Genomic DNA, 25,334 nt, shown 5'->3' on the forward strand with positions numbered 1-25,334 from the left:
GACCTCTTCTTCCAACAGCCAATATTGTGTGGTCAAGTGATGATTTCTTGAGGACAGGATGCACCACTATCTCCTTCAAGGCAAAAAGGAACCCTCCACCCCTTGCTGAACGATGCTCTCTCCATTTCCTTGACTCAATTACCTGACACCTGTTTGGAGGTTTTGAGCAATCATGCTGGCTGGGGAATTCTGGGAGTTGAAGTCCACACATCTTTGCTGAAGTTGAAAAACACAAGCCTTAGAGATCGTCTTGCTGAATTTTGGGTTATATGGTTGTCTTCCAAAGCTTTGGATTACAACTGTTGTCCATTTCTAAACTTTTGTAACCTTGTTCTGTAGAATCTGAAAGCTCACAAAATCTTTTTTGTTTTTTCTTTTGTCCGATACACGTATTGGCCAACTATGTTTTTTTGGATGAAAGAAAAGAACAATGGGCAGTATAGTCTCTCTCTGCGGGTCCTTTCAGAACAAAAACAAGGGTAAGTACAAATTGTTATGAATGTAATAGTGATGGGGGAGCGGGTGGATTAGAAGAGGGGACATTCCAGGACTACAGTACTGTGGTTTTGTGCCAGTTCTCCCTAAGGAATGGGGTCAAATGACAGAGGATTTTAAAAGCAGATGACCTTTGCAAATCTTCCCTTTTTTTGAGGAACAGAGAGCTAAAACTAGTTTAATGCAATGGATTTTAAGAGCAGCTAGGGAAGACCAGACCTAGAATGTCTAAGATAATAATAAAAAAACACTGTCTAAAAACCACTTCTTATCTGGGATTAAAGGCCTCCCTTTCAGAAATGTCCACAAACTCCATTACAGTATTAAATTCCGTATTCAGTATTCCAGGACTGCACCTTGGAAGGAAGCTGGAATCAAAAGGAAACTTAGAATAGTTCTAGGTTATGGTTCACACAAACATATATATAACATCTTAATTCTTCTGTGGCCCCAATCTCAGCAAAAACTGTTGTCTAGGGCAGGGAATCAACCCCACCTTCTGTTCTGGTGGGTAAAGCTTTCTCCTAGTTGAGCGCTTTCATAGATGCATGCACAGGAGAAGGGTGTCTATTGCAATAACTCAAAAGAGGCTTGTTTGTTTGTTTATTTATTTGACTTCTATCCTGCCTTTATTGCTTTATATGTAACTAAAGGCTGCAAACATGCCAAATACTCCTCCTTCCTATTTTCCACACAACAACAATCTTGTGAGGCAAGATGGGCTGAGAAAGAATGACTAGTCAAGTCACCTTTCAGGCCAAAAACAGGACTAGAACTCAAGAGTCTCCTGGTGATTGGCCAAAGTCACCCAGCCAGTTTTTCATGCCTAAAGAGGTATTGGGTCTCTTGGACTTCCGGGATAACGTCACGGTGGTGCGGTACAAGAGAACAAGACTCCGTTCTCCCTGTTTGAATGTTTGTGTCTGGAGGCTGGCAATGGCAGAGCTGGTCCTTGGAGGGGACAGCGATAGAAATGGGTAGGCAAGCAACTTTACAACTACACCAAGGGTGTCTAATCTTGGCAACTTTTAAGATTTATGGAGTCTAGAAAGAGTGCAGAGAAGAGCAACAAAGATGATTAGGGGACTGGAGGCTAAAACATATCGAGAACGGTTGCAGGAACTGGCTATGTCTAGTTCAATGAAAAGAAGGACTAGGGGTGACATGATAGCAGTTTTCCAATATCTCAGGGGTTGCCACAAAGAAGAGGGAGTCAAACTATTCTCCAAGGCACCTGAGGGCAGGACAAGAAGCAATGGGTGGAAACTAATCAAGGAGAGAAGCAACCTAGAACTGAGGATAATTTCCTGACAGTTAGAACAATTAATCAATGGAACAGCTTGCCTCCAGAAGTTGTGAATGTTCCAACACTGGAAGTTTTTAAGAAGAGATTTGTCTGAAGTGGTGTAGGGTTTCCTACCTAAGCAGAAGGTTGGGCTAGAAGACCTCCAAGGTCCCTTCCAACGTTGTTATTCTGTTCTATTCTATTCTATTCTATTCTATTCCATTCCATTCCATTCCATTCCCTTTCAGTCCATCCCCAGAATTCCAGTCAGCCTGGTTGGGAAATTCTGGGAGTTGAAGTTGCCAAGGGTTGCCTAGAGTGGATCCCTTTGCACTGTCTTCTTCCAGCATGGCAGCCTAAGTTCCCAACTCAGGATTTTCTAGAGGTCTCCCGTTCGTTTGCTAAGCAAGACTGAGCTGAGCTTGACTTATCCGGAGACACCCCCAATTCAGAAATCCCACCGAGCCTTCGCCAAGAAGGGGCGCGCAACCCCGGAGCCAAAGCGCAAAGGAGCCAAAGCGCACGTGGGCCGGGCGAGAGGGGCGTGATCAGGAAAAAAAAAAGAGAGGCAGTTTTTTTTCCTGAAGAGGCGGAGCCTCAGCGGAGGGGGCGGGTCCTGAGAGTTGATTAAACCCCCGGCGTCCTGGAACTGGCGAGTAGGACAGCCGACCGTTGAAGCTGAAGGTGGGTCGCTGCGGGTCTTCTTGCGCTAAGCTGCAGCCGCTCGGGGTGCCTTGCCTGGGGTGGGGTGGGGAAGGAGGACGGGCACCTGGCCCTTCAGGTAGAGGAGCGGCGCCGGCGCCTCCTTTTCCGCTCAGCCTTTTGTCCTCCTGCTTTAAATGGCCCGAGGCAAGCGGGCAACTGGAGCAGGAGCCCGAAAAAGAGCCGATTCGGGTCGGGAGGAGTCGACAGTGGGCGGGCGGCGTTTCCCCGGCGTCTCCCTCCAGCCTTTGGCGTTACCTGGCCGCTTGAAAGACAGGGAAGGCGGAGTGGGTGGGTGGGGGGCGTCTGGTGACTGTGGGAAGGAGGAAGGACCCGCCAAGGAAAGCGAGGATCTCGGTGCAGGAACCCCGTTGCTGTTCTGCATGTCTCCCTTAGGGACTCCGCCGGCCGCCACCTGCGGGAGACACTCCCCCTTCCCAAAGACGCCCCCTCCCCTCCCCAAGTGTCCCTTGTCATGCCTCCCTTTAACTTTCCCCCACTTTATTCTGGGAATCCAGAAGGGATTTCTCTGAAGAAGAGAGGAGAGAGGGAAGCGGAGGTGAGGAAAAGAGAAGGAGAAGGGGAAGGGGAAGTAGAGAAGAGGAAGGAGAGGAGGGATGAAGAAAGTAGTGAGGAAAAGAAGGAGGTAGGGAGGGGGAGAGGAGGGAGGGTTGTTGCAGAACTAGGTATAATATGGTGTATGGCAGGGGTGTCCAAACTTGGGAACTTTAAGACTTGTGGACTTCAACTCCCAGAATTCCCCAGCCAGCATGGCTGGCTGGGGAATTCTGGGAGTTGAAGTCCACAAGTCTTAAAGTTCCCAAGTTTGGACACCCCTGGTGTATGGAAATCAGAAGAGCAAATGAGAGTGGTGGTTGGTAGATGGTGAGAGGAACTGACATAATATTGGATAATATATAATAGTGTTAAGATGTAATGGTAGACTTGTGGATATTTATAGGAATAAATAAATAAAAAACTCAAAAAAATCAGAAGGGATTTCTCTCACCTGTATAGGCTGCATTTCCTGTCGTTATAGTAAAACTATAGTTTTTCAAACCTAGGATTCCCATAGAGAAGAGTTGCTTGTGGGGTTTCTGTATAGCAGCAGCTCTTAGCCTTATGTACCGCTTCACAGTGCTTTACATCCCTCTCTAAGCGGTTTCCAGAGTCAGCCTATTGCCCCCCCACCAACAATCTAGGTTCTCATTTTACCCACCTAAGAAAGAAGGAAGGCTGAGTCAACTTTCAGCCTGGTGAGATTTGAACTGCCAAATTGCAGGCAGCCGGCAGAAGTAGCCTGCAGTACTCCACTCTGACCACTGCGCCACCGCAGTATAGGTTGCTGGGAAGGCCTTAAGCAGCCTAGTCTGAGATGGACTCCTTGTTTAGCCCTTTAGTCCTTGTCGGCAAAAGAACTGTGCAAGCTGCTTGCCCCCCAGAGAGACATCTTGTCTTTCCAGCTGAACAGAATAGTAACTCAAAATCTGTGTCCAATTTTAACTCAAGGGGAGAGTTAAAACTCTGACTAACTTGATTATTCCCATCCTTCCTGATCCAGCACAAACATGGCAACATCATTTCTAGTGGACAGCCCAGATGTGAAGTACACTCAAGAGTTCATTGAGGCTAAGTACACCTATGACACAGTACAGGTCTTCCAGGAGAATGGTGTTACCAAGGTAAGATGGGGGTGCACTGGCTTTTCTTTGTTGGAAAAAAATCAAGGCAGTTTGTGTTTTAAATAAGAAAATACACAATTAAAGTCAGTTAAAGCAGTCAAATTCAGCTTTGCCGGTGCTGGGTGGGGGATTATGAGAGATCCACTCCTGGAAGGTACTGGTGGGGGGAACTAATAGCCAAATCATTTGATGTTGAGGAAGAGGATGGTAGCAATAAATTCTCTTGAGTTGTTATATATCCAACCAGCACTGTTGTTAGAAGGGAATACTGACAAGCTCTGCTGAACTTCACATTTTGCTGAAATGTGAAAGAATTTTTAGGGGGGAAATCACCAATGTGACATGAGGGGCTAATGAAGATGGAGCAGGTAACTGTAAACCAGTGGTAATATGGCTGGAAAAGTAGAAAGAAGATGGCAGAGAATATTCTGGAAAAAAGAGAGTAGAACAGAATTCTTTATTGGCCAAGTGTGATTGGACACACAAGGAATTTGTCTTCGGTGCATAAGCGCTGAGTGTACATAAAGGTTATAAGTGGTAAATCATGATCATAGTCATCATAAATGCATTCCTCATAAATCATAATATACAACACTTAGTGATAGTCATAGGGTACTAAATAAGCAATCAACATAAATCATAATAGGAAAGTAAATAAATAATATAAATCATAAAGGTACAAGCAACAAAGTTATGGTCATAAGTAGAAAAGGAAATAGGTAATAGGAAAGATGAGAAGAAGAATAGTAATTCAGTCTTAGTAAATTGGTGGCAGATAGGAATTGTGAACAAGAATTCAGATTGCAACAGTCGATTGCCTATCTTAGATGCCTGAATATAAATAAAATATAGAATCAAACAGGAAAATCCCTCCAGGAGCTTTTAAAGCTTTAAAATGGATCTTATGCTATATTAAGACCCAAAGGAATCATAGATACCACCCGTTCTTCATCAATGGGTGAAGAGGAAGACAATATTTTTTTTTCAAGTGGAGTGCCCCTTGTAGACTCCATAAAATTTGTAATGAAAGTCTTAGGGGTGGGTGGAGAGGATTTGCCAGAACCACCAATATTCCGAATAGATTTATGATCCAGCTTGTAGGGAAGAAACTGAAAACAGCCTGGGATGATAGGTTTACAAGATCCCTGGTTCCAAACTTCCCGATAAGAAGGCAAAGCAGGGAAAAGATCTTGAAAACTGGAAAGCAGAGGTAAGGGGAACAGAAAGAAAACATACGCACAAGGAACTGTAAAGACCAGACATCTGGCTGAGAAATAAGAATAAGAGGCTAGTATAAAGGGCAGAGATGAAAGAAGAGGCCTGAATGTCATCCTTCCCTGTTTTCTTTCGCCTACTGGCTTTGGGCCTCTTATGTTGCCCACTGTTTATAAAGGCTAAGCCAAGTCAGAAAGCTTCCAGACATTCCACTTGCTTGGGAAATAAACTCCTGGAATGCTTGTAAGTTGGCTTCTTTGATAAAATAGAGAGGCTGGCGGTCCCTATTTTGTTGAAACTGGAGGGGTGGATGTTATAGTGACCCTGAGGACAGGAGATTGTTTCTTGGAGCAAATACAGAATTAGGGAAGGGATTTCGAAGGTAATTAGGGAACCCTAAAGTCCTTAGCAAAGCAGCAACAAAGGTCATCTGGGAATGCATTCTGCCTTCCTATTGGTGCCTCAGTTAACCTGACTGCAATAAAATCTGCACGTATCATTTCTGAATGGAAGCAGACAGCTTAGTCAGATGAATTAAGCACCTTCTGCACAGTCTCAAGCATTGCTCAAGTGTAGGAGTTTTGTTAGCAAGGAGAAGAGAATGTGGGTGACAGAGGGAATCTACTGTCAAGATTAAATGTGAAGTAATCTATGACCCATTGGAATTTTGAGCTGTTACTCTACCCGTTCACCTAAATTAGTGTTTCTCAACTTGAGCAACCTTAAGTCTGTGGACTTCAATTCCCAGAATCCCTCAGCCAGAATGCCAGTTGGAATTCTGGGAATTGAAGTCCACACACTTTAATGTCACCAAGGTTAAGGATCACTGGTTTAAATAATGGCAAATGGTGTAGGCGTGGAAATAAGAATGATTTTCACCTAACGCCACATACATTCAATCGAATAGATGGTAAATATACAAATATTTGTTGGAGGTGCAAGAAAGAGGTTGGGACATATAGACATATGTGGTGGGATTGTGATAGTGCACAAAAAATATGGGACATGGTGTTTAGAGTAATTAGAGCACTGTTGAATGTAAATCTAGTGATGTCACTGAGGATTGCATTATTGTTGCCGGTGGAAAAATGGGATATAGATGAAACAAAAAAGGAATTGATTGTAAATTTGATGGGGACGAAATTGGGATATTCAAAGAAATGAGTGGTATAATGAAATTTGGAGTATGGCAACAAATGATAAATTAACAACAGAAATTAAACTTAAAAAATGGGATGATTAAAGTAAATAATTATAATGAAATATGGGAGGGATTTTTTAAAAAAATGGTGTTGGTGGAAGGCAAAGGGAATGAACCTACTCAAGAATACATGTTGTTTTGGAGAGTATAAGGCAGGGCTGTCCAAACTTGGGTACTTTAAGACTTGTGGACTTCAACTCCCAGAATTCCCCAGCCAGCCATGCATGGCTGGCTGGGGAATTCTGGGAGTTGAAGTCCACAAGTCTTAAAGTTCCCAAGTTTGGACACCCCTGGTATAAGGGCACAATTGGAATATATTGTATATCTAAGAAATATAAGGGGAAGGAAAAAGAAAAGGTTTCCAGGGTTTTTTTCCCCTTTTTCTTTTGTCTTTCTTTTTTTGTCTTCAGTTGTATATGTACTGTTTGTATTATTTGTGTTTAAAAAAAATACGGTTCAAAAAAAAAGGAATGATTTTCTGTTTTGGAGTTAGCATATCTTGCTAAGTCCTTCCATCGTCCCTGAGCTTCTGATCTCACAAGGTTCCTATGGTGGGTTGTTTCCACAGGTCAAACCAACTTCTACTGATCTCACTTTCCGCACAGGCCTGCGGGTTCCCAAGCTGGGTGTGATGCTTGTTGGCTGGGGAGGAAACAATGGCACCACAGTAACTGCTGCTGTTTTGGCCAATAGGTTGGGTCTCTCTTGGATGACCAAGAGGGGTCAACAGGTAAGTGAGCCACTCGGATTCTTGGTTTCTATGTATCATGTTTTCTGAGAGGGACTTAAATTGTGAGCAGGAAAACTAGTTTATAATCTCCAAAGTCTAATGAATATTTAGCATCATCTTTCTCCTAGTGCAGGGGTGTCCAAACTTGGGAACTTTAAGACTTGTGGACTTCAACTCCCAGAATTCTGGGAGTTGAAGTCCACAAGTCTTAAAATTCCCAAGTTTGGACACCCCTGTCCTAGTGAGAGGTTTCTCCAGACCACACATAAACATTATGGAATATTCTACCAGGTTTCATAAACAGCAATTAATGGGTTCGGCAAAATATCCTACCCTAGCATTTGGGGTGACAATGTTGCTCAATTTTAGTGAGAGATTTTTTTAAAAGAAAATATTTACAGTTTTTATACCCCATAGCCTTGCCAAGAAGGGGTAGTCCAGGCAATCGCCGGGACTCAATGCTGATTTGAAGGCACCCCCAAACGGTGTGTAACCTGGTGGGCTATCTAGGGATGCTTTAATTTGGATTCTGGCTCTCAGGAGCAAGCTGGAGTCAATGGCAGCCCCTTCCAACTCTAGGCTTCCAAAATTTAATATAGAAAGCAAGTGGTCCATGCTGGATAAGGTCACTAGGTGGTTCTATTGAAGGCTTCACCCTCTTTGCCCCATACTGATGTCTGGTCTGTCAGGGGAAAAATGCCCTGGGGAAATCTGAGATCAATGGACCGTGGCTGATTCCCTTCCGCATATCTTTTGAGATATTGAGAAAAATAAAAGTCTTTAAAAGTATTCTAATTAATAAACAAACTTTAATAATAAAATAAAAAGTAAATGAAACAGAAATAACTAATGGTTACATTTTGATAATGAAAGCTACGTCTGCCAAGCTGGCAGCCAAACAAAGAAGAAAGGAATTTTTGGAATGTGTAACGCGTGCGCAATAAATCACTTTCAGATAACATTTTGTTTTATGACCTGCGCAATAAAGCTTTCTTAGTTTAACTCTTGAATGTCAGTTTAGGCAGTTCAGGCCTAGCAAACCTTTTAACATCGTGACATGGTCTCCCCCCTTCTACCCCTCAGCATGCCAACTACTATGGCTCTCTTTTACAAGCATCCACAGTATGTCTCGGGACCGGTCCCTCTGGAGATGTCCATATTCCTTTCCGCGATATGCTTCCCATGGTACATCCCAATGATGTTGTTTTTGACGGTAAGTGCTGGTTTGGAGGAAAAGAAATGTCAAGGGAAGGGGGTCTGCTTGCCTTCTTTTTAAAGTTGCATACCACATTTTTCGGACTATAAGACACACCTTAGTTTTGGGGGAGGAAAATAAGAAAAAGAAAATTCTGCCTCTGCCTACCGGCATCCATAGTATTCATCTGGATAGCGTCCTGTCAGCGTGTGAGAGAGTTGAGGGCTGTTTGGAAGCAAACAGTATTTGCTGTGTGAGCAACAAGGAAGGAGATAGCAAGGAGCCTGGGCGTGGCTTGTTCTGTACTAAAGCTGCAGGCTGTGCTGATATCTGAAACTAAAACTGAAAGTGAAACTTCTCTGTGAACTACTTGGAAAACCTGCTTTTGGTATTGTATGTGTACAATATACACATTATATGTTACATATAAAGAGAAGTTATTGGATCCTGCTGAATCCATAACTTGTGTGTGGTTTCTGAATGTGATCGCTGCTGCAAACTTTGACATGTCCTTGCAGCAAATAGTGAGCCGCCAGGTCAGCTTCAGCACATTAATGCAGCATGATGCAGCATGAGCAATGGATCGGCCTCCCAGAATACCCCCCAATCAGCTGTTCCAGGCTGCAGGGATTGCCACAGACCATCGCCTCCTTTGTGCTTCATGTTTTCGGCTACATTCGGTCTATAAGACGCACCAAAATTTGCACCCTCTTTTAGGGGGGAAAAAGTGCATCTTATACTCTGAAAAATACGGTACTTTGATGGGGAGAACAGTCAAAGGAAGGTAGTCATAATTAAGGTATGGGCCTGACAATTAATGCCCAAAATTACCCTGTGGGTAAGATGGGCATCCAATACATTTTGAATTCCATCCTGCTAGGCTGGGACATTTCCTCCATGAATTTGGCCGATGCCATGCGCAGGGCTGAGGTCTTGGACTGGCCCCTTCAAGAACAGCTGCGGCCTCACATGGTAGGCTTGAAGCCTCGGCCTTCCATCTACATCCCAGAGTTCATCGCTGCCAATCAGGGAGAAAGAGCTGACAATGTTCTGACTGGAAGCAGGGCTGAGCAGGTGAGTAGAAGGCGTAAAGTTGCTCAGGGCCTGGTCCTTGACCCATTTAGCACAATATTCATTTGCGCAGCAGGTAACAGAAGTCTGTTTTAAAAGGAACCCCTCTAACCTAAGAGGCGAGATCCATTTTTTGTTTTTTGTTGCCTTCCCCCTTAGTGCCGCTCTTCAAATAGGTAGGACTAGGCTTAAAGACGACCTCAGTCAAGACTGGATTAGAGTTCAAACTGAATTAAATAGTTAAGAATATTTCTGCAGTAAAAAAATACCATTTGGTTATTTTGAATAGCGATTTTGGGAAGTGTGCTTGGGGCACTTCCTTCAAGGCTTTGGGAGAGTTATTTGTGGTTCAGCTTTTGCATTCCTGTGCAGCCTGCAGGTGCTTCCTATTGAGTCTCAAATCCTGGCAACAGGATGGACAGGTCCAAGCAGGTTTTTGGGGGAGACTTTTTATAGGGTTAAGGGAGTGACCAGGTCAAAGTCACCCTCCTGGCTCCCATGTCCAATGCAGGGATAGAATTTAGATTTCCTTGCTCTGTCTAGTGCCATAACCATTAAAACCAGTGGTAGCGAGCTTTTCGAACCCAGCATGCCCAAAATAAAATAAAAATAAAAAAGCCTAGATGGATTTCACTGGCATGTCACACCTTCCACCCCCTCCCAAACAACAGAAAAGCCATCTCCCTCCCACCTAGGCCACCCTAAGCAACAGCACCTATTAATGCCCAGGCCCCAACTTCAATTCTAGGACCACCTCTGCCATTTTAAAAGGCCGCCTTGCACCATTCCTCAAGGAGCACAAAGCTTGGGGAACGGTGCAGTTGCCCCCCTGGCCCAGAGCTCCCCAGGATTGCCCCATGCACCACTTTCCTTCAGGCAGTGTTTCCTCCTGTTGACAGGCCCGAGGCCCTCGTTCTTGATGTGGTTTTGGAGAATGCTTTCCCGCAGCCTCTGAAAACCATGTGAAAGTGTGCTCCATTCTCGCATGAATTTTAAAGACTTTCGAGATGCACAAGAGCACACTCCATTCTTGTGCAGCCTCCATGTCCTCTGAAAATCATATGAGAATGGATGTGCTTTCATGAATAGTTGTCGTCAGGTGTTGGTGAATGGTGGCATGCCACCTTTGACATACATGTCACAGGTTCGCGACCACTGCAAAGTGACTTCCCAGCCTACATAAGAGATGATTTTTGAAGGGGTGCCTTCAAGTCAATTTTTGACTCATGACAAATGCCTGGATTAATTCCATTTTCTTGGCAAGGTTTTTCGGAAGTAGTTAACGATTGCCTCCTTCCTAGGACAGAGAGAATCTGACTGGCCCAGGGTTACCCAGCTGGCTTTGTGCCTAAGAAAGGACTAGAATTCAGAAACTCCCAGTTTTTAGCCTCAGGCCTTAATTCCTACACCAAAATGGCTCTCCTAGTTATGCACGATTTCAGTGAGCTTGCAAAGCAGATCAAGAACCAAGGGGTCATTTTTCACCTTAAAGATACTTTTATCTAAAGCTTTTGGAGATTAAACTTGGCATATCTGCCACTCTTCACTAATATGTTCTAGGAGTACAACATAGCTGTCTAATCCCCCCCCCCCCCATTAAACTAGGAAGCTGCCTTAGGCCATCTAGCCTAATATCCTCTCCAACAGTTTGCAGGCAGTCTCTGTGGTCCCATTTCAGTAAAAGGCCTTCCCCATCAGTTGCTGCTGGAAATTACTTCCTTGGAAATTGCTGGGATTGTTAGGCATGAACAGAAATTAAAAAAATGAGGATGCAACTGTTACAGTAGTACTGTATAGGACTTAAATTGCCTAGATTAGTTAAATCCCAATTTATTTACTTTTATCCAGGGCTTTCCCCAAGTGGGCAGTATATAGCGCATATTATCTTACTCAGCTTGAATGTTACCTTCTTATTTCAGATGGGGAGAAAGTGGTTTTTTTCTCATATTAGATCCTGCTTATTTGCACCCAAATTTATAGGTAGTTTTATTTATTTCTTCAGCAAATTTATATCGCCACCCTTTCAGTGACTCTAGGTGACTTACAAACAGTAATAGTTGTTTGTGATGCATCCAGGATATTTTTATAAAGGCTGGCTTAAGTATCTTGATTAGGAATCTGGTATGTCTTTCTGGAATGAGTTCTTTGTGAGAAGCAGCAATGCAACTGCTCATTTGTTGTTTATAGAAAAGATCTGACATTTTGCTTTCATATTTTTTCCTCCAAAGATGGCTCGGATTCGCCATGATATCCAGGACTTCAAGAAATCCAGTGGGGTGGAGAAGGTGATTGTCCTCTGGACGGCCAACACTGAACGCGTCTGTGAAATCCATCCTGGAGTGAATGATACAGCTAGCAATTTACTCCAAGCAATTGAGGTGAGATATGGGTGCATTTGTTTCCTTGCTTCTTTTATCCAGTATTGGCTCTTCTTGTTCCTTTAAATCAGGGGTGTCAAACTGGCGGCCCACGGGCCGGATGCCACGCCCACCCTGGCTCCGCAAAGACAAAAAGGTCACGGTACGTCACGTGACACGATTGAGTTTGACACCCCTGCTTTAAATGTATATTTCTTTTCTTTAACTTGAACTTTAGTTTTTAGAGATGTTGCATTGAGATTAGGCACCTAAGTGTTACACATCTAAGCCAGTTTAAAACTTCTTCTTATTGTTGGTTAGCCCTCTCCTCTCCACTCCCATCCCATATGACATATGAGCCAGGCATTTAATGAAAGCATATTTATTTGTATGTTTTCTCAGCTACTTGACTATGCTAGGAAAGTTAATGCTTTGAAAAACCAACTTATAATTGTGGTGTAAAGTATGTCCCAGATATCACCTACTTTACCTTTTTAGCTGTGGCACCATAATTAAGATAAAGACATTTCAGAAAGAACAAGCAATAGCCTAAATTTTAAAGGGACACATTTGTGGCAAAGGCTGAGGGAGAGAAATATTCAGCTTTAATTAACTGTGATTACCTTGTGTAGCCTTGTCCAATCCAGTCCCCCCCCCCCCCCCAATGTACGGGTATTACAATTTCCAGTATCCTCAGACAACCTGAGAATTTGCAATTATATTACAACTTTTTCATTTCATAAAAAAAGAATTGTATTATCCACTTTTCCTTAAACATATTTGTGTTTTGGTTTAAGTGAGATACGTGAACCTAGCCACTGTAATAATACAATAGTAGAGTTGGAAGGGACCTTGGAGGTCTTCTAGTCCAACCCCCTGCCTAGGCAGGAAACCTTATACTGTTTCAGACAAATTGCTATCCAACATCTTCTTAAAGACTTCCAGTGTTGGGGCATTCACAACTTCTGGAGGCAAGCTGTTCCACTGATTAATTGTTCTGTCAGGAAATTTCTCCTTAGTTCTAAGTTGCTTCTCTCCTTGATTAGTTTCCACCCATTGCTTCTTGTTCTACTCTGCCTTGGAGAATAGTTTGACTCCCTCTTCTTTGTGGCAACCCCTGAGATATTGGAACACTGCTATCATGTCTCCCCTAGTCCTTCTTTCTCTTAAGCTAAACATACCCAGTTCCTGCAACCGTTCTTCATATGTTTTAGTCTCCAGTCCCCTAATCATCTTTGTTGCTCTTCTCTGCACTCTTTCTAGAGTCTCCACATCTTTTTTACATCGTGGCGACCAAAACTGAATGCCGTATTCCAAGTGTGGCCTTACCAAGGCATTATAAAGTGGTATTAACACTTCACGTGATCTTGATTCTATCCCTCTGTTGATGCAGCCTAGAACTGGGTTGGCTTTTTTGGCAGCTGCTGCAAACTGCTGGCTCATATTTAAATGGCTGTCCACTAGGACTCCATACAACATAAATCTTTCTTTCTCTCTTAGTCTCTCTCATCAAATTTTAGTTCAGCTCAACCAAGGCTTGATTCAGAGGCAGATGGACATAGAAGCTATTTGGCTACACACACACACGATGAGCTTGCTTTGCTGCCCTAAATGGTTTTACATGAAGCCACGATTTGCTTAATCGCAGTTGCTGAATATATAAATGATTTCAGTTCATCAATCATGTTATGCCACAGAGAGGGATCAACCATAACAATGAGTCGATGTCTACTAATTCAGAAACGGAGAACGTTTTCTGGTATTGAGGTGACAGGCTATGCGTTTCAATGTGTTTTAAGCATGTGTGCTTAAAAGATAAAATGGCCAGAATATTGTGAGGCTTGCTCCAAATCTTGTAAGATTACATACAAAGGCTTTTTTGGTCCTTTCAGACTCAATCTCTAGGGATATAAAAACTTGATCACATGACCATGGGATGCTGCAATGGTCGTTAAGTGTGCAAAATGGTCATAAGTTACATTTTTTCAATGCCAGTGTGAGTTTGAACAGTCACTAAATGAATAAAAAAAAATTATTTGTAACTTTTTGGAACCACTTGAACCTCATATTGATCGTGCAGGAAGGAGATCTGATATGGCTTGGCTATCAGCAAGAACAATCATTCATTAGATTTATACCCCACTGTGTCCAGGAGTTGAAGGCAAGGCATCTATGGATCTGCCTTCCTTGTTATCTTCAAAAACCGATGTAAAACTTCACGTGATCTTGATTCAAACCCTCTGTTTATGCAGCCTAGAACTGTGTTGGCTTTTTTGGCAGCTGCTGCACACTTTAGTTAATAATCGCTCATGGTTGACCTTATGAATGAACCAGCCAGTTCTAGTTGGTATCTTGGCTTAGTACAATGTGTGAACCAACTATTCTGTCATCCAGATTGTATCTCAGTCTTCCATGGCTCAGGCCCTAGTTACCTGCGGGATCGTATTCTGCCCCATACATCCCTACGACCCATCCGTTCGCACAGAGAGGGACTTCTCCAGGTGCCGTCTACCAGACAGTGCCATGGGGCGGCGCCTAGGAGCAGAGCCTTCTCTGTGGCGGGCCCAGCCCTGTGGAATGACCTCCCCCCGGATATTAGGACTACTACTGACCTCCGCTCCTTCCGTGTCAAGCTCAAGACCCACCTTTTCCAAATAGCTGGCCTGGCTCGACCATAACTTAGTAACGCTCCTGATGGGTTTTTTAATTTGGTAATTTTATTAGGGGATTTTAAATTGTATTTTTAACTGTCTTTCACTTAAGTCCATCCTCCTCCATGCACATATGTATATGTCTCTGTTCTTTTGTATATATGTTTGTCTTATGTGTATTTTTTATCTGTTTGATTGTACGCCGCCCCGAGTCCTTCAGGAGAGGGTTGCGGCTAATCAAATAAAATTATTATTATTATTATTTATTATTCCTTCCTCCATTGCCTTGTTCTGTGTTTTCTCTAATTTATAGACATTTCCAACATCTGCGAAGTTCAATAGTTCATTGAAGATGTGGGTCTCTGTGAGCTGAAGGGCAGACGGGAAGGTCTAATCCAGGGGTGTCCAAACTTGAGAACTTTAAGATTTGTGGACTTCAACTCCCAGAATTCCCCAGCCAGCATGGCTGGCTGGGGAATTCTGGGAGTTGAAGTCCACAAGTCTTAAAGTTCCCAAGTTTGCACACCCCTGGTCTAATCTTTCAGGCCTCCTGACCAACTGTTGACCTCTTGATGTTTTTCCCCAGGCTGGCCTGGAGGTTTCTCCTTCTACACTCTTCGCTGTGGCAAGTATCCTGGAAGGTTGTACCTACATCAATGGCTCCCCCCAAAACACCTTTGTGCCAGGAGTTATCGAGCTTGCTGTTCAGCAGGGAGTCTTTATAGCCGGAGACGATTTCAAATCTGGTCAGACAAAGCTCAAGTCAGTTCTGGTGGACTTCCTCATCAGCTCTGGCATTAAGGTGAGTGACAATGGGATAGGGATGTGCTGGTTATTCTGTAAGATTGGATAATACGTGGCCTCCCACAAGTGGTGGAATTCCCGCTTCCAATAACCCCAGACCTCCCAGCTATATGAAGGATTCTGGGAACAGTAGTTTACAAACACAGGGGGGGGTGGCATAGATTTTTCCACCTTTGCTGTAACTTTAATACAGGTAATTTTCGCCCTACAATCACGGCAACTATGGAACAGGTATCTTAATGGCCTTTATAACACCCCTCCAGCTGTCATAAATAGATGCACCCCCCCCCCTTTCCAGTCATGGGTGCATGTCAGATGCTTGGCAACCGAACATTTTTATGACTGGTCATGGCATTCTGCAGTCATGTGGCTGCAATGCTTTTTGATGGTTTCCAGCAAAAGCTGTCATTTGAATCAATGGATTTGCTTAATGGCTGCCACGTTCGTTTTAAGGATTGCTGTGTTTTCTTAAGAACTTGTGGAAAATGTTGGAAAAACACTTCCAGTCATGTGGGTGCCTCAGCTTGTGACCGAAACCACTTATAACTAGATTTCGGATCTCACTTGCAGTCATACCGTGTTTCCCCGAAAATACTACATGGTCTTATTTTCTTTTTACTTACCAAATATGGCCTTGGCCTTATTATAAGGGGAGGGCTTATTGTTTTGGGGTTGCCGGGTGGCTGCTCCCTTTCGAACTGGCTCCCAAAGAGCTGGGCACAGCCTCAGGGGCGAAGCAGCCATGAGGTGACCAAGCTCACGAGCAACCGCCCGGCAAACCCCCTCTCCAGCTGGGCCCAGCTCTCCCTGCAGCCGCCGCGGCGCTCTGAGCATAACGCCTTCTCCGGTTACAAACTCCAAAACCCGGCTGTCGAGTCAGCCAGCCCACAACCATAAGGCACACTCCTAGAGCGGCCACTGCTGGAAGACTCGGCAGCTGAGTTTTGGAGTTTGGAACCGGAGAAGATGTTATGCTCAGAGTGCGGCGGTGGCGGCGGCAGCTGCAGGGAGAACTGGGCCCGGACATGTTGAGGCTAGGAGGCATGCCTGCTGGGGGCGGAACAGGTGCTCGCGCAACCCCCTTCTCCAGCCAGGCAGAGCTCCATGCACTGACCTAGGGGGTATCCCAAATGTGCCAAGCTGGGGAACAGGCAGAGCGTCACATGGCTTGGCGCCTTAGGGATACCCCCTAGGTCAGTGAATGGTGCTCTGCCCGGCTGGAGAGGGCGTTTGCCGGATGGTTGCTCATGAGCTTGGTCACCTCATGGCTGCTTCGCCCCTGAGGCTGTGCCTGGCTCTTCGGGAGCCAGTTCGCAAGGGAGCAGCCGTCCGGCAACTCCCCCCTCCGTCCAGGCAGAACGCCACTCCCCAACCTAGCGGTATCCTGAAGGCACCAAGCAATTTGAGCGCCTTTCTCCCCCCCTCCCGGCTCCTGCGGCTTGGTGCCTTCAGGATACCGTTATGTCGGTGAGCGGTGCTCTGCCTGTCCGGAGCGGGGGGTTGTCCAGGGGGTTTATTTTCAGGGGTGGGCTTATATTTTTGTCCACGTGAAAAATGTGGCAAGGCTTTAGTTTCTGGATAGGTCATATTTTTGGGGAAACACGGTAGATCGAAGACTACCTTACCTGTATGATCTCTACTGGAACCACTTTACACATTTTCATAATCAAGCAACAATTCACTGGCTCTGGATAAAAAAAAATAGAAAGCTCCCATGATCATTAGATGAATATGTTCTTCATAATGCCAATTGCTGCTCCTGTAATATTTTGTAATTGTGTGTGAACTTCAATACCTCCAGAAAGTTCTTAAATTTATACCAATTTCAAATAGAACAAATCCAGAGTGTGGCGGCTTATGAATCTCTGGTTGACCATGAACAGTTTTTTTCCATGCTAATATCTGGGGTGGCATAGTGCAGTAGTAAGAATGAAGAATTGCAGGCTAACTCTGCCAACTGCCAGCAGTTCAGTTCTTACTGGCTCAAGGTTGACTCAACCTTCCATCCTTCCGAGGTGGGTAAAATGAGGACCCAGATTGTTGGGGGCCATAGGCTGACTCTGCAAACCGTTTAGAGAGGGCTGTAAAGTATTGTGAAGCACTATATACTCTAAGTGCTACTGCTACCCTCCTGAGGCATTGGATTACCTACCGTTCCCATCTTCTGCAGTTACATTGCCCTTTGGCTCAATTTGGGGTGAGGGATGTGATAGGCCAACACATATGGAAGGGGTTGTTTCAAGGCGGACGACTTCCCATCTGAGATGGAAACCTTTCCCTTTTAGTAAGTGAAATTCAGGAATGGTAGAAAAGCTGGAGAAGGATTAACAAAAGTCTACAAATGACCACGGGAGATCTCTGGCCTCAGGTATCCCTTCCCTTAAAATCTGTGTGCAAAAGTAAGGGGGCTCTGTAACTTGATCTCAAAGGGGATGCAAATGCCATTCCTCCAAAGATGAACAAAAGGATCTAATCCCCCGCAAACTGAATAAGCATGAAAGTGAGCAGTCATTGCTTTGAAACATGTGCATGGTTGGAGTAGCACCCCTTCCTCTCATTTAGCCCCCCCCCCAAAAAAAAGCTAAGGACTAGAAACCTTGCATTTGCAACAACTGCTCTTTTCTTCCTTACAGCCAGTCTCCATTGTTAGCTACAACCACCTGGGCAACAACGATGGAAGGAACCTGTCCGCACCAGCTCAGTTCCGCGCCAAGGAAATTTCCAAGAGCAGCGTGGTGGACGACATGGTGAAGTCGAACCCCATCCTATACGGACCAGGGGAGCATCCTGATCACTGCGTGAGTGGGAGGCAGTGGTGTGGTTTGGGGCACAACCGTGTGCCAATCCAGTTGTGGTGTGCGCGGTGCGCATATTGGGGGCGTTAAATCTCTTGGCTGCAAGGGATTATTTACTTGTTGCTTGCTCATAGACACCCCTGCACACTCCCCAGACAGGTGGTGATCAAGTACGTTCCCTACGTCGGTGACAGCAAGCGGGCATTAGATGAATATACATCGGAGATCGCTTTGGGGGGGACCAACACCATCATCATTCACAATATGTGCGAGGTGGGTACAAAGCTCTTAGGATTCCACGTGAGGCAAACAGGTTCTTCAGTGGAGAGGAGGTTACGGATTATTTTAACCCTGTTCAGGAGATCGGAAGGGAGGAGCTTGGAAGGAGGTATTCCATTTCTTGCTTAGCTCACAGGCAAGGCTTAGCGGCCAATTCCGAATGTAGGAAATTGGTGCGTCTTCCTACACTTGGGGGGGTGAAGGAATGATTTACTTTCAGGGTTGCATTTCTGATGTGTTCTGCAGGATTCCTTACTGGCTGCTCCCATAATTTTGGACTTGATCATTCTGGCTGAACTCTGCCAACGGATCCAGGTGGGCATAGGAGATGCCAAGCCGGAGCGCCTTCACAGCGTCTTGTCCCTCTTGAGCTTCCTCTGCAAGGCTCCCCTTGTTCCTAACGGAGCTCCCGTGGTCAACGCACTCTTCCGTCAACGGGCTGCCATTGAGAACCTATTCAGGTAACGCCACTACCTTCTTGGATAAGATCCTGCACCTGGATTGTGTGTCACAGTGGAAATCTGTACTTTCTCTGCATACTACTCCCCTTTATTTACCAAATTCAGGTACTCACTACCATCTCACTCTCAGAGTGATTCTGGGTGGTGTACGGCTAAAAAACACAACTGGTTTTAAGCTAGTTGAGAAGAAGTGTGGAAGATGCATCAGGACTCTGGTTACATAGGTTCAGTCCTAACTGCCCTTTGTTACCAAAAGGAGCTTTTTCTTTTCTTTTTTTTATTCACAATTTTGAACCTCCTATCTCCCGCAAAGAGTTGTGAAGGTAACCATAGCAACTCCTGGATTTGTTTGACTGGGCCTGCTGAGAAATGTGTTCACGTCACCATGGTAACCCTGCACATTTCTTCTCTGTAGGTCTCTAGTTTCTCTCTTTTCAGGCCCTCCATTAGCCCCTAAACCCATTAACTTTAACTAAAAATGTAGCACTCTGTTCCCACGTGTTTGTCTCAGACAAACAGCCCTCTTGTTTTCCCCAAGGACCTGATACCTGGAGGTAGCCCCCTCCAGACAGATTTGTGTTTAGTTGTCATGGTTACTAGTTGCTGCTACACCTACTTTTGTGAACTTACCCAATTTGTGTAAAGCCAGAAAGCTCTGTTTTATGGCGGAGTTCCTTAAAGTCTGTGTTACTCCTCAGCCATAGATTTCCCAGCCAAGAGTTTTAATTCATGGTCCTCCCTTGAGTTGTGTATGCAGGGGAAACCCCCCCCCCCCACTTTCTTTCCTGCATAGTATCAGCCTGTCTCCTTGTGACTGAAGATTTAAAACCTGTGTGTCTGTGTGTGTTTGGGGGAGGGGGTAAATGATTGCTTGCAAGGAAGGCAAAAAAAAAAAAAAGCTTGCAAAAAAGCCAACACAGTTATAGGCTGCATCAATAGAGGGATAGAATCAAGATCACGTGAAGTGTTAATACCACTTTATAATGCCTTGGTAAGGCCACACTTGGAATACTGCATTCAGTTTTGATTGCCACGATGTAGAAAAGATATGGAGACTCTAGAAAGAGTGCAGAGAAGAGCAACAAAGAGGATTAGGGGACGAGACTAAAGCATATGAAGAACGGTTGCAGGAACTCTGGGTATGTCTAGTTTAATGAAAAGAAGGACTAGGGGAGACATGATAGCAGTGTTCCAATATCTCAGGGATTGCCAGAAAGAAGAGGGAGTCAAACTATTCTCCAAGGCACCTGACGATAGAACAAGAAGCAATGGGTGGAAACTAATCAAGGAGAGAAGCAACTTAGAACTGAGGAGAAACTTCCTGACAGTTAGAACAATTAATCAGTGGAAGAACTTGCCCCCAGAAGTTGTGAATGCCCCAACATTGGAAGTCTTTAAGAAGAGATTGGATAGCCATTTGTCTGAAATGGTATAGGGTTCCTGCCTAGGCAGGGGGTTGGACTAGAAGACCTGCAAGGTCCCTTCCAACTCTGCTATTGTGTTGTATTGTATTAATCTGATGGCTTTTTTCCCCTTTCTTCCACAGGGCTTGCGTGGGGCTCCCACCTCAAAACCACATGCAGCTGGAATACAAGACCCAGAGACTGTGGGGCTGTGCAAAGCATGGCCCTTCCCCTGTGCCCCCAGCTTGGGTAGCCACTCCTAGAAAGGCAGCCCCCCACATGAATGGTTTTGTGGATCCCATTGAAAGCAATGGCCTCCCAGACTGCAGTGCCCACAGGCGCTTAACTGATCTGCAAAATTAGAAGCCCACAGCATGCTCCGCTACTAGTCAACACTGTATGGTAACCAGACCAGATTTACAACTTGGACTGTCTGCCTCTTTGACACACACACACACACACACACCGCCCCAAAATCCCTCCTTTTTTGTATTTGGTTACTTATATTTTTATGTAGTAGTGACAAAGCTGTATGTTCAGGATAGGTAAAATACCTTCTTTTACTGTGTCCTTACCTGTTGTGAATGAAATTCAATTTGAACGCTTGAATGTCTGAAATAAGATGTAACTATAGTTGTATCTTTCATCTAGCTCAGAAATTTAGATTTATTTGGCTATCCTTTTTTTAATGGTGACATTGGAATAAACACATTGAAAGACGAGAGGACCTGCTTACTTTGTGGTATCAACCTTGAACATTGTCAGCTAAGAAGGCTACCTCAACCCCTTCTGGCCTATACATCTCCCTGGTTTTTACAATCTGTGGAAAAGTAATACATCCTGTAAATGGCAACTAGGAAAAAAAAACATCTGGTGAAGGTTTTTGTTGTTGCTAGGACCTGACAGCAACATGCTAGCACATTTTTAAAAAAGGAATCTTGATGGAACCAAGCTGATTGATCTTAGGATGGCTAAATACAGCTTCAGTATTAAGAAATAGTGGATGATTAGAACAGGAAGGAAGGAAGGGATTCTTGGCTATCCAGGGGGATCTGGCTGGATCTTTGCTGCAGTAGAAAGAGATTGTATTCAATTTATTCTTGCTCTGCCCTACCAGTGCCTCTGTACTCCAACTGAAAACGAGTTGCTAGGATTCAAACAAGAAAAACATGTGATCTTCCTGTAGGAGGCTTGCTGCTGGCATCTGGCCACCAGATGTTGGCTTAGTTGAATCTTGGATTTTATCTTAGCAGTATAAGGGTTTTGTCCCCCGAGGGAAGATAATAGATTGTTCTGGTTGCTGAATGGGGAAAAACAAACCACTTGTAGACATTTTTTTTTCTTAAAAAAATCCAAATTACATTTATTGATGCAAGTTTTCTCATTGGAAACCTTAAAAATTCAATGACTTCCTCCAAAAATGGTATTTTATTTACACAGAATAACAAATGAAAAAAAAGCCCAAGCTGAATGCTGTAATTCCTTTGGATCTGGATTGAGGCAGCAAATTTTGCTTTCTTTCCCGTTCTTTGAATTTGTGCAGAAGCTGACCCCCCAAACCCAGAAAAAAAGGGAGCAGAGTCAAACATTTCTTCTCCCCAATATACTTTTTACAACCGCACAAAAGCTGTGAAACCCCAACACTTCAAAAGTGTTAAGATGTTATGAATATGAATTTGATTCCTCATTTTTCCCGGCCACAAATTAATTTGCTTCTGTTTCTACATGACTCGTAACTTTAAAACTATGACATTTTAGATATAAAATTTTGCCCTAGCTTTTTGCATATTGTTTTTCCTTGCCTACTTTTTTTGTTGCTTTTCCTTTCAGTTTGGGTGGAAAAAAAAGCTATATTACAACATTTTGAGATGCAGAAATATCCCCCCCCCCCCCGCAAACAATTTCGACTTGTTGAGACTTGTGAATTTGATAAGATACCGATTGAGGACATTTATTCCCCAGCCCACAGATCTAGGTTAAGTTGGAAGAGGAAGCTTTGTACCAAACGGGAATATACAATCCAAATCCTCAAATCTTTACATAGAAATCATTTGCTATTAAAAGATCACACACATCCCAGAGTTGTGGGAGTGCTAGGTGTAAACATGGTTTTGGAAGTAACAGAGTGACCAGGCGGAAATGAGAACGTGATGCGAAGAGCCCTCCCCGCTTTCTTGCTAAAATTCCTAGGGAGGAAAGGATAGGATAACAAGAGCCTGTTTTTATATAAATGGGTGGGTGGGGGATAGATTTCTGCCTTTTTGCATTGCTACTATGGAATGTACCTGTTTCTCTTCAGGATGGCAACAGAAATGGCACTGACATGAGTTCTTAAGTTTTTGAAATGATGGTGGTGGGTGGGTGAGTGAGTCAGTATCCTATTCCAGTTACGCTGGAAAGAAGACTGCAAGCTGCATCTAAGGAGAGCTGGGAAGGACGCGATCAGCTAGAAATTGCTCTTACATTTATAGATTGCTTCTTTGTGCCCACCTAAATTCAGCTGCTGGAAACTATAGGCTTGTGGGAAGAGGGGATCTTCCTGAAATAGTAATGGCCTCAGAGAGGTAAACCCATTCTAAATCTAGCTCTCTCATACTTGCATCTCTGTGGCCAGAGCTTTTCTCACATAAATGAAGCGAGCTTAGTGCCTGGGTTTTTTCCTTTTATTATAGTGTATAGCACTAGCCCATGTAAGAGGAACAAGGGCTGATGGGCTATACAAAAAGCAGATGGTGAAGAATGGCATTTGAATGAGCTCATGGAGGGGGGAGGGGGGGAGAATCCAAAACTAGCGTTTTCTTTTCAGAAAATCTAGAACTAGCAGATCTAAAGCAGGGAATGCATAATCGGCAACCACTCAACGCCCCTGTAAAAGCTGTCCCTTCCTTTTAATTTTTAATATGCCTGGAGAGGGTAGTTATCAGGGACATGGAAAGCCTATACATATCGTCTTCAGTTCGTTTGAATCAAAGATAAATTAAGCTGAAATAGCTTTGGTTCCCACTTTTGTATGTGACCTCTTCAAGCATGTCTCTCAGACTTCAAATCTAATTCAAGATTACGCTGATTATTTCAGGGGATAATAACACAGGCATCCATGCCTAATCACAATACCAAAATATATAGGAACATGAAAGACTAAAAGGGTGAAGTTTGGGTCACGAGAGTACTGTACAACTACGTTCTTCATTTTCTCCCTTTGAATGCCTATGAATTGTAATGATCACTCATATCTAACCCAGCAAAACAGAATGACTCAGTTCTCTTTTGGCTGATCTCAAAGCCGAGATCTCAAATCCCAGTATTTTCTGGGAAAGTTAGGCCCTCGGGCATCTCAGCTTGCAGACTTGATGGGGATGATGACAATAATAAAGATGATGTCATTGTTCAGTCTGGTTCTGGATGCCACCTTTTAAGAAACGAACTGGAATGAGTTCAAAGAAAGTAGGGGAAAGGTAGGCCCATTGGGTCAGGAACTGTAGGGACAACGGAGATGATCTTGAAGAAGACACTGAGTAGCCCACAAAACAACCACAAATGCTGAAGCATGCATTAAGCCCAGGCAGGTGGGAAAGTATTAGAAAAAGATTCAGACTGGCTCCTCCTGGTATTGGAAGGATGGAAGGGAAAACATGGGCAGACTTGCAAAATTCTGTTAACTGTAGCCTGATCAATAAAGTATAGTTTTAGTCTTCCTCTTTCTCGATCTTGCCTGCTGCTCAGAGGCTTGATAGGAATTTTAGTCCTATGAGACAGAAGGAGTTGGGTGTGATAAGCCTTGAGGGGGAAAAGCAAAGAAGGAAAGGGAAAATATGATGGCACTCTTAAAGTACCACTAAAAGTCAAGACCTCTGTAGTTTGAATGAATTTAAGACCCAAGAAGACAAACTGGTTACATATTTGAGTAACCGTTCTGCTGGAAGAGTCCTCTGATAATGAAGGAGAAAGTGGGCTCCCCCTTGGCTTGAGCTCAAAAGCTGCCCAGCTATGATGGTGGTTGCCTATATCAAACAAGCAAATCGCCCATGCTTGGGCTGTGATTGGTACAGCTGGTTCTTAGGAAAAAAGGTAAGTAGGTTAGGCCCACTTAGCGCATGGATGTGAGACCTTCAGGACATTCCAGAACTATAGACTAGACTGGGAAGTCAACCCTCCCAGATGGCAAAGGCCAATCACTTTCACATTGTTGCCACCTTCACAATATAAACCTCAAAAGGATAGCCCTGTTCAGTCTTTCTCAAGGGCAAAAAGTCATCTCCATCTATCCCGGAGGATACACAAAGGTGGTGTTCCTTTGATAACAGGTGTAAGAACAGGCCAAACGATCAGATCTCTTCCAAAGTAGTGTATTCACTGACACATCCTTGAGTTGATGACTTTCTTCACAGCTCCCACCACCCAAAGTTGCCGGCTATGGATGGCAGGAATTGTAATAGGAAGTATCTGAAAGCTGACAGGTGGAGGACTGACTTGAAGAAACAGTCAAAGGTGTATTTTTATATTCTTTTAGTGTTGGGAAGAGATGGAGGTGTAGCCTTTTTTTACAAGTCGTTCACAGTATTTCCCCTTTACCTTCTTAGCTGAAAGGGATGGAAGACAGAACAGGGGAAATCTCTAATGTCCACCTCTGCCATAAAGTTCTCTTACAGCCAAGTTTCTTTTTCAGATGCTGCTGGCAGAGGTGACAGAAAAGGCATGCCAGAGGTGTTCAAAACACCCTATGTGAGAGAGAGAAATGAAAAAAGGCTAAAAACATGATGCAGGGAAAAACACTAACTGCTATCCTAAATTTGTGTCTTTGCATAGCAACTAGTAGATCAGCTGGTGGCAGCATCTGGCTGACCTTGCCTAAGTTTGGAAGCTGTGCAGATTTTAGTCTGGTTAATACCAGAATGGGAGACCACTAGGAAATCCCAAGGCTGTAGGAAGCTGAAAATACATCCCAGAAGAATGCAATGGCAAAATACTTCCATGCTATTGCCAAGAAAACAACATGGAAATTTTTGTG

At 44.1% G+C, this 25,334-nt stretch overlaps 1 protein-coding gene across 1 annotated transcript; it reads left to right on the forward strand.

The window, feature by feature from the left end:
- The first annotated feature begins 2,372 nt into the window (after positions 1-2,372).
- Positions 2,373-25,103, forward strand: ISYNA1 (inositol-3-phosphate synthase 1). The gene is made up of 12 exons (XM_081959172.1): positions 2,373-2,464; positions 4,044-4,164; positions 7,149-7,310; positions 8,394-8,523; positions 9,386-9,579; positions 11,805-11,954; positions 15,171-15,386; positions 18,022-18,186; positions 18,343-18,456; positions 18,709-18,923; positions 20,470-24,398; positions 24,837-25,103. Exons 2-11 carry the CDS (start codon positions 4,051-4,053, stop codon positions 20,687-20,689), a joined length of 1,680 nt encoding a protein of 559 aa, XP_081815298.1. The 5' UTR covers positions 2,373-2,464; positions 4,044-4,050; the 3' UTR covers positions 20,690-24,398; positions 24,837-25,103.
- Positions 25,104-25,334: the final 231 nt, after the last annotated feature.

This window comes from Natrix helvetica (genome assembly GCF_964273705.1).
Source record: "Natrix helvetica genome assembly, chromosome: 1".
Lineage (NCBI taxonomy): Eukaryota > Metazoa > Chordata > Lepidosauria > Squamata > Natricidae > Natrix > Natrix helvetica.

What these genes read in the sequence shown, in the direction of transcription:
- ISYNA1 (XM_081959172.1), top strand. Translation starts at nt 4,051, where the DNA reads ATGGCAACATCATTTCTAGTGGACAGCCCAGATGTGAAGTACACTCAA. An exon ending in ATTTACTCCAAGCAATTGAG is followed by an intron (nt 11,955 to 15,170) that starts GTGAGATATGGG and finishes GTTTTTCCCCAG; the next exon opens with GCTGGCCTGGAGGTTTCTCC. An exon ending in TCATTCACAATATGTGCGAG is followed by an intron (nt 18,457 to 18,708) that starts GTGGGTACAAAG and finishes TGTGTTCTGCAG; the next exon opens with GATTCCTTACTGGCTGCTCC.